We start from the raw sequence: 10012 nt of genomic DNA on the forward strand, positions 1-10012 counted from the left end.
GCGAGACAGCTGAGAGAGCCAGAGATGAAGCTGTAGCAGACAGGGGGAAATAGGCAGAGCACAGTGGTACAGGTAAACAGTCCACAGTTCCTGGTCAGAAACTAGGGTCAAAGTCGGGAAAACACTGTAGGACCAAGCTCCAAGGGAATGTAGGGGAGATTAGGTCAATACCAAGGCAAGGGTCCAACATCCAAAACACAGCACAAAACAGGGAACTAGAGAACTCAGGAGCCTGTGACTAGGAATACAGGGAGGCTCCCAGTAGACTCAAAGAGCAGACTCTATACCAATACCCTGAGCCATGTCAAAGCTGTCCTTAAGTTCACCACCTGATATGGGTGGAAACTGCTTGCAGGTGATGCAGATTTCCTGTCGGAATCTGTTTCCAAGGAAACCGGCACCAGGTGACAGGTGAGTGGCCAGCTAGCATGGCAAACGCTAGACTGCTCCCCAGCTTTACCGTGGGGGCGGGTTTGACAATTTCTCTGTTAATTTCATACTCAATAATACTCGAATTCACACACAAAACTCTTTATCAAGAAATATGATATCAGAGAATGAGAAAAGAAGGGACTTATTTGAAAACTGTAGAGGCACTCTTAACTTCTGCAGAATGGTGTATACTCACATCATCACATGATCACAAATACAAATTCAGTGGCCTAGTTCTCAGCTATTCTAAATACACACATTCATGCACTTGTGTATGAGCACATAAACTAGTCTACCCATGAATATTTGTCATCAACAAAAACAATCTATTTATTTCTTTCCATTCAGATTGTTCTTCTCGTGTAAGGAAACAGTTAACCTGTATCTTCTCATTTACACCTATCTGAAGGTGAGACAGAAAGAAAACATTTATAATAGCCAAAGATTATGTAGGCCTTTACCATAATGTTTTTTTTAATAAACATGAAAACAACATTTACAGTAAACTGATTTAACTATTAGCTGAAGACGTTGAAGCATGAAATGCATTGAGATCAACATCCTACTTCACTCATATGTTCTTTTATTACAGTTGTTTTTAAGACATTATTTATACATTGTTTTTAAAGTGGTGCTGGATTAGGATTTTATTTTTTATTCCAATCCCTTGCCTCAGCATATGTGATATTTTCAGTTCAAGGATATAACTGAGAGAAAGCTTTTCTTACATTTTCCAAGAAAAAACTATAGGTCAGCTTCTATAGTGATGTATTATTTTAAGTACAGGTTTTCTTTTGTGCTGAATAAGGAACACCTTTAATAGCTTTGCTTCAGAAAGCCATTAACAGATCCTTGTTAAAAGCCTACAATACAAAATGTACTTACTACTATTGAGGTAAAGTAAGTAGATCTATCAGAAACATATGAATGTTTTATTATTCATCAATTCAATATTTAAAATGGTACTATACAAAACTATACAATGTTAGAGCACTGCAGTTACAGTACTCGTATATGTGCCAGATTCCCATTTCATATTTTTCAAGGAGAATATTGTGGTTTTTCCTCTATGAAACAGCAAATCAATTTACTCCATGAATGACCAAAACAGGGCAATCTGTACTACCTTTCTTACAGGTAATAAAAATCTATAGGGAACTTTAAGTCCCACAAGCTACAAACCACACCTTTATACAGATCACAAACAGCGAATTGGATAATAGCAAAGACTGACTAAAACACAGAACTGAATATCTCAAAACTGTGAGTGCAACTGAATATGCAAATTACACCAACCACAACGGAATTTACTTTAGGAAAAGTAGCGATTATGTCTTTGCATGCAATGAAGATCCCACCATTCACATGGTTCTAATTATGGTTAAGAATGGATGTATTTATGTGTAAATGAAATTGGGCTCTGGTACGGTTCCTCAAGATAACCTAGTTTTCCACCTAGACAGGCCTTGTATGAAATTCAAACACTACTGCCATATTATACTCAATATGCAAACAATCTGCTGCTAAAAGCATGAAGGAGTGGCTGTGTGCAGTATTGTGAATTTGTTTTTCTCTTGTTTTTTACATTAGACTATAAACTAAATATAACTCTTACAAAACAGTAGCTTGTCTTCATGAACAACACATAATACACCACACCAATCATCTTTTAGAGAAAATTCATAGAGATTCCAGGATTGTACAATGTAATTAAAAACCACAATTTTAATTGGGTAAGCAGTACGGTATCTCAGCCTTTTTAGGTAGAAAGAGAGGATTCTGAAATTGACTAGGGTACATTTGTACATAGCATAACTTTTTCAGAACCAATTGTTTGGCTAATATGTATTGTCTATACAGGCTCAAGTAAGGAGGCGCTTGGACTTCAACCGAAGCCCTGCAAAGCTGTGGCACTGCATTGCTGGTAGGAGTTGCCTCACTTATCAATAATGCAACATATTAATTGGAGACCTGCTCTATGACATGTTGGTTTCTCTAATGCAGCTCGCAAATGATTCACATCTGTTCACAAGATGTATACATGGAAAAAAGAACACCAGTAAACTCCAGCCAGCTCTCCCAAAGCAGTTGTGAGAAGTAGTGGTTAGGGTTCTGGACTCATCACTAGAAGGTTGCGGGTTCAAATCCCAGGGGTGGCATTGCTGTTGCACTCTCACATTAAGTACTGCTCTCAGATTATGCCAGTAAAACACCTATCTGTACAAATGTCAGTGGGTTGGAAAAATCTATCAGTAAAATAATATGTAAATATGAATTATTCCTAATTCAACAGCTATTCTCATTTGTGCTACCCATAATGTATGAAAAACATAATTTTACACTGAGACAAGTTAATGTTAATTATATGGTACCATATTCATACTATGAATATAAATATATCATGCTTTGAGTTTATAGACAGTGCTTATTTTGAAATTGTACACCTGCCATTGCCTATATAGAAAAAAGGTATTTTATAGTTTTCAACGGTTTGTTTTTAATTCTATAGAAATGACCAATCCAGCAGGCTGATATTGTCCTCACAGGAATAAAGAGCTAACATGTGGCCTGTCTCTTACACTATGAGGCTCTAGCTCCCCTGGGCTGTCACACCTGATTGACTCCAAAGACAAACAGGTTCTGCCCAGTTCATTAAGAGCCTCAAGGAAGTAACTCTGCTATGCATGCCGAAAGTCATCTGTCCTGAGAAGCCAGGACATGAAAGATCATGTCCCAGTTCACACAATCAAGTCCAATGCAAAGATGGAAAGAGTAAGGTGTCACAACTCTGCCATGTTCTCCCAATCACTAGACCTAAACTCCACTGACAGTATGTAAAAGCTATCCTTGACCAACCTCTTACATGCCTCGAATTAATCTCCTGAATACATTCTCCGTTAGAATGAACAAACCAGGACACAGACCTCATTTATGTAATCTCTGAAAGCAGTCCTACCTTGCATTAGCTACCACAGAGTTTTAACCCCATCGAAGTTCCAGTAGAGCTTTGTAAAGCTGTAAAATAAGCAGAACTTCTTTCAAACCTGTGTGCCTATTTGCTTATGACAAGCATCTCTGCAGGGACAGGACTTTGAACAACCTGTTTGCTACGCCACCAGTAAAACTACTAAAACTCTTTACAGGTTGCCACAGAAAACGGTGAAGCTTGAAGTGAAAACGCCACGAACTGCTGCTAACTGAGGCATCATAAACTAAACCTTATGATGCCCTAATAACATAGCAAGAGCTTTTCCCCCAACAGACGCCAGCTTATTGGCCGGGGGGAAAAATGACGCACGTTAAATCGCACCTTCCTGAACACTTCCACAGCCCACGGAGCGTCGTACATCTCCGAGAGGCATATCACTAATATCTGATCCTAATCATGACTTCTCTGTAGTGCCACGCTGAAAGCCATCTACCGGTGCGCCAGCATCACGCTGGATGTCTTGCAGACCGGCAAGCAGCCCTGCGTGTTCCGTCCACAGCTGTAGTGAAACTCGAGCGGCGCAGCGGCAAAGTTTATTCTATGGGGAAGTTTATCGGGCAAACTCGCACACAAAACCCAGGTTGTAAGGACTTGGAAAGTGTGCCTGGTTCTTGTAACGCGTTGTCAGTGCGTTACTTCAAGCCTCCTGTGTGTATGAGTCTGAAATTAACACCATTCGCCTCTCAACTTACCTTCTTTATTGAGTCTCATCACTTCCCTGCCTTTGCCAACCTCTTTGCCAGTCTCTTCTAAATCTACATCTGCGGACAAACGCAAAGAGAGAAACGTCAGGAGTGTTCTCCAAGTAAATCTGAAAAGTGAATTGCCTAATCTCAGTTATTTTGTGTACCTGGCCCACATAGGTGCGAACGTACGGCTACAGTACAGAGCAGACAGCAGTGCAGGACATCTGTCACAGAGATACTTAATACAGAGATAACGTATCAACGGGAAACACGGCGACACTTAAAACTCAACAGCAGCAAACTGTGAACCCCTTTGATTCTACATACTTATTTGATTTCTCAGGCTGTGTATTTATTATAAAAAGAGAAGCATGGAGGACACCAGTGGCCACTCTAACAATTTAACAGCGTTGGAGCACAATTTGAATGACTCTGCGTGGAAAACAAGCTTTATTATGCCGGGTCCTTACTGTCAGAGCAGTGTAATTTGGCTGCGTCGATAAAGGTGGACCAGGGTTTGCACAGGAACGCATCCGGACTGGGCAGTTTGCGATCCAATGTCGCCATTGCTCTTCCTTCTTGTTGCTTTTTTCCCTTTCCTTCGCCAGTCAGCGACACGGGACTTGCGAAGCACCTGACGTCACATTCGGCTCATTTCGGCTTCAGCCGTCAGTGACGGCTGGATGAAAAAGAAGTGCAAATGTGGGAGAGATAGTTCAGTAAAAAAAGAAAAAAGTTTAATCTTTTTTTTCCGGGCAAGAGAACAGCACAGTATAGATCTAGAGCTATATTGTTGTATTTGACCAACATTATTTCTACAATTTCTACAAAATGAGGAATATTTGCAGTTGTAAAAATACTGATTCTTGTCGCATATGTTAAAATACAAATGTCTGTGACGTCTATGTGATGTTATTGAATGTATATCCTATAATGGGATTATATTTTAAAATAACTGTTATTAGCCACATAACTTGTTTTTACAAAACGCGCAATTATATTTCTAGAATATGTTACTACATTACGTTTACAAAAGCAGGTTGCAACAGGTCTGAAAACCATCACGCTCAGTTATCTTAATTCCCAATTCAAGTATCAGTTGAAGTGCTGGGAACAAAAATTAAATGTAAATTAAAATTAATTAACTGTGGGTGGCATAAAATTGAAATCGTCTTGCTCTGTGAAATTGTTTTAAGACTGATTATCACATTTCAGATTTCCATGCAGATATTTGAGCGTTACATAAAGGAACCACTTTATCTATAATTGTCGCAATACAAACACGAATGAATGTTTACCAAGTAGACATTTTCGAACCAATTACGTCATTCCGAATGTAATCACTAGATGACGCTAAATTACCATATTATTTATAGTAAAGTTCATAATGTATTACTAATGTAATGTAAATTGACATTCCAAATTAATTGTGACTTTCTTAGTTAATTAGTTTTAGCCATTCAGCTGAATTAAGAGAGAACCACATAAAACATAGGTGTCCCACTACTAAAGCCTGGCACTCTCACTATTCCTGGCTCAGCGTTGGGAGATGGATGCCCGGAAGCCCACCTACCAGCGGGTCCAGGAGAGACCCGACGGCATAGGCTTTATCACAGCGTCTTGACCATCTGACTCCGGGGCTCAGAGGGCATGGCCTCGTCACCCTGGTTTTTACTCCCTGTTCCTGTTCCGGTTTTTAACTGTGTTTGTTTAGTCTTGGTTGGATCCCCCGGTTTTGGACTTTGGACTGCACCCCAGATTCCCCCTTTTGGACTACCTGAACTGTCTGTCAACACACCCTGGTCCTCTTCGTCTCCTCCCCTGATGTCCTTCTCCACTTACTTCCTGATTATACCGTCTGCATACGGTCCTGAACTACGCATCGCTGGAGCCTGGACCGGCTTCCGTTATAGTATTCCTGCAGGACTAGGACTGGGAGCCACTGAGCAAGATCAGGCATTGAACAGGCCATGTGCATCTATGAGTTTTCATTCCAGCTCATCTCTTATCAAGCTAAACTAGGTGGTTACTGACTTAAGCTTTACTCTTCAGGTGCTGCGGTTGTGAAAACCTGCAGACACATCAGCCTTGCAGGACCAGGAGGACCAGGACTGGACACCTCTGATCCAGATCAAGACGTCTATCAATAAATAGATGAATTCATTCAATAACATGGGCTAATATTTAAATAGACATCAAAAAGGTATTCTGTTTTCCAAAAGTTTAACAATTACCACACTGACTTTATTACACAGGAGAGGTTGTGTAATAAAATTAAATTACACTGGACAACATTGTTTTCCTGCATACATTTGGGTAAATCTGATGGATTTGGGGCTGCTGATCACATAGTAACCATGGAATTTCCATATCACACAGCATTTTTTTAAAACCGCCTATATTTGTTATTTCAAATAATATTTTGGCCTATTAAAATGTTGCCGTCAATATAAGCTGGAAAAGTTATTTCTTTCTTGTGTCCAGACATGCCTTTGTATGCCATTGCACCCAGTGCAGGTCATAAAACACTGGAGTAGTAATGCATCTGTGGTGATCTGAAATTAGTGGCACTGCTACTAGGAATGCAGCTTGGATACACCAAGTACTGTTGTTTCATTTCTGAGTGGCATAGTTGTGCTAAAGATTCTCATTACACTAAAAGGGACTGGCCACTCCACAAGCATTTGGTTCCAGGGCAGAAGAATGTAGCACATAAACCACTTGTTGATCCAACAAAGATATTTTGCCACCTCTTCACATCAAGCGTGGACTCAAGAAAAATGTTGTGAAAGCAATGAACAAGGAAGGTGAAGGATTTCAATATTTGAGACAGATCTTTCTAAGAATAAGTGATGCCAAGTTTAAGGAAGGTATTTTCGTTGCTCCACAAATCAAATAGGCCATCAATGACAGACAGTTTGAAGAAAGTCACATGGAAGGCATTCAAGAATGTTGTTGAAAACTTTCTTGGCAACTACAAAGCACCAAACTATGTCCAGTTGGTTGACAACATGCTTCAAATATACAAGTCCACGAAGTGCAAAATGTCACTAAAGATTCATTTTCTTCATTCGCATTTGGACTTCTTCCATGCAAATCTTGGTCAGTGACAAGCATGATGAAAGGTCTCCCCAGGACATCACGAAGATGGAAGAATGGTATCAGGGCAACTGGAATCCGTTAATGCTGGCTGATTATTGTTGGACATTGATCAGAGAAGCATCAGATACCGAGTACAAATGAAAATCATCCACAAAACATTTTTAGCTCAGTTGAACTAATGCAAGGGCTCAGCACCATTATGTGATTAAACGCATTATATTGTATAAAAGTTCATTTATTTTTTCTCAATAATCCCACATGATACAAACAGTCTGAAATTGTATTTTTGTTCAACATCAAGAGATCTATCATAAACAACAAACATTTCTGAGGAAACAACACTTTTGAAAAAAGTTGTAGTCCAGTGTTATTATTTGATTGTGTTGAAGAAAAAACTTTTATGGAATTTCTCAAACTACTGAAACTGCCAATGGGAATGATCAGTGAAACCACACAAATCAGAAAATGTCAATTATTATCAGAAGTGAAACTGTCTTTTCACTGATATTGGAAAAATATATCTATAGATATCACTCTTTAATTAACTGAGGTATCTTCAATTACAGTATTTATGTTTGTTGGTCCACATAACAATACAATGGTTGTGCAGAAGAGGAGAAGAATGCCATTTTAAAAAGAAACAAATAGTGTTTTCAAAAGAATGATCTAAAATGTATACGTTGTTCATAATGCATAAACAATATTGCAGTTGATTTGTATAAATTGGGAAGACCAGTGGTCCAAATACAGCAAATATACACAATTTGTGCATTTACAGTATGCAAATAATTATAAGCATATTAAGCAGATCTTTAACAGATAGGTGCTATAAAAAGCAGCCCTTTAAAAGACCAAGGTTGGCTGTGTTTGAGCCACAAACGGCTGTTCATACTTCCCTGCAATTTTTAGTGCATTTTATACTGCTCTTAATTGGTCTTCCAACAATCTCGCTAACTTGAATATATTTACCCTTCACCTGAAGAATACTTGTGCTTCAGCAGTTTTATGCTTTGTCTTTCTACCTTTTTTTCTCAGGCTACATTATTCAACAAGGAAGTGATGGTGAACTTCTGTTGCATACAGTTACCAAGGTAAGAGTAAACATAACTCTTTTTATGACAGCCTGTAAGCTCTTGTGAAAGATATTTCTATTTATTCGGTGACGATATTAAATAAAAGAAAGCACACTACCATGCCTGCTCATCAGTCTTTTATTTTCCAGAGAGTTCTCTGTGTACCATTTATCTCACTTAAATTCAACTGGCTGATATGATTCATATATCAAGCGTTATTTTACTTGTTTTTCTTCCACTGACCTCTTCCATTGTAGTTGACCTCTAAGATCTCAAGTACCAATAGAAAGAACCTTTTGCTATCCATTTCTATCCATCTATAAATAAATACATTATGCAGCCTTCTTGTTTACATCTAAATGAAGAGGGCACCAGTCATCTTGGCACAGGGATTGACAGACAAAATCAAACATATTTAAACTTGAATGGAAGGAGGAGGCAAAGTAGAGGGGAGATGCTGAGGGAAAATATGACACATCAGTTGGAAAATTAAGTGAATAAATCTAATTATGAGTTTTAAAAACAAGATGCATGACTTAGATCTTACTAAAGCAGCAGGCAATTATTATATTATTGGAATCACAAACACCTGGTTAACATTGTACAACAGGAAACAATATTAGTGCATGCAGTGTTCCAGAGAAACAGAAACAAAATTAAGCAAACATCACTGTCCTTCATCCTTGTTAATTTCCTACAGCTTTTGTTTATGGGGAGGAACCAAACACAATCACTGGCCACTCCATGCAAATTCAATTAATCACAGACCATTAGCCTTTCCACTTCTTCCTGCTGGCATTCTGTGAGCATGACCTCTATGCTTTAACCACATTTTCTATGAGGACCAATCCGACATCATCATTAGGCCTAGCAATAGGACCTCACCTACAATATGGTTTGATCCCTCACCTACAATATGGTTTGATGCAGAGCTACACCTGCATCAGACCTTCTCCTTTTACTGAGTTACATCATAACCACTACCTCACTAGCCCAAGTCTAATTTGAAGCATATTCTGAACACCACCTGAGTTTTGTTCAACAATTTAATGGAGACAGCCAATTAATGTTGACTACAGCAAGTAACCAAAATATAAATGATATACCATTATTTTCCAACTGTACCAATGTTGAATACAATATAATGTAATTATTATTATTATTATTATTTCCAATTTCTCTTCAAAGGCTAAGGAAGGTGCACTTTTGGGTTTGAGACCAGAGTGATGTAGTGAGTAAAATCCATTACTGATGGGTTGTGGCTTCACATCCTTGTTGAGAACACTGCTGCTATACAGTATGCAAAGGAACAAGAAATAGGTTTATTCCATGCTGAAAAGAGAAGAAAGAAAACACAACGTTTCGGCCGTGGAGCCTTCTTCAGTATGTTGGGTGAGGTACTTTACCATGATGGCTCTAGTCCCCAGGCATGTAGGCATGTTCTCTCTGTTAACTTAACACCTTGGAAACCAGGATAAGCTCTGACGTATTACAGTTTTCGAATAATTGACTTGTTACAGTTTTCAAATGTCCCAAAAAAGGGATGAAAGAAGAAGGGATGTTATTTTAGCACTGGGTTGAATTATGCCATAGTAAATTAAAAGATCACTTTACTTTAAGTCAAGGCCTTGCGTATGTGAGCAAATTATGTCAATAAGTTCCTGTAGATGTGATTTGACAGGGAAGGTTCAAGAGATCATAATGTGGTTTACACAAACAGGGGCCATAGA

At 38.7% G+C, this 10012-nt stretch overlaps 1 protein-coding gene across 7 annotated transcripts in view; it reads right to left on the reverse strand.

Annotated features, from left to right (window-relative positions):
- The window catches only part of atxn7l1 (ataxin 7-like 1), a 53491-nt gene extending 48620 nt beyond the window's left edge, over window positions 1–4871 (reverse strand). The window contains exons 1-2 of one of the 7 annotated variants that reach the window (XM_006633326.3): window positions 4578–4867; window positions 4114–4182 (exon numbers count right to left, since the gene is read on the reverse strand). In XM_006633326.3, coding sequence (XP_006633389.1) covers window positions 4114–4182; window positions 4578–4674 — 166 coding nt within the window. In that variant the 5' untranslated portion in view covers window positions 4675–4867. Of the gene's footprint in view, window positions 1–3388; window positions 3421–4113; window positions 4183–4577 lie in introns of those variants that run through there. The other 6 variants (XM_015352388.2, XM_015352395.2, XM_015352389.2 and 3 more) reach the window with 6 other exon arrangements.
- Window positions 4872–10012: the final 5141 nt, after the last annotated feature.

This window comes from Lepisosteus oculatus, chromosome 7, assembly GCF_040954835.1.
Source record: "Lepisosteus oculatus isolate fLepOcu1 chromosome 7, fLepOcu1.hap2, whole genome shotgun sequence".
In the NCBI taxonomy this organism is placed as follows: Eukaryota; Metazoa; Chordata; class Actinopteri; order Semionotiformes; family Lepisosteidae; genus Lepisosteus; species Lepisosteus oculatus.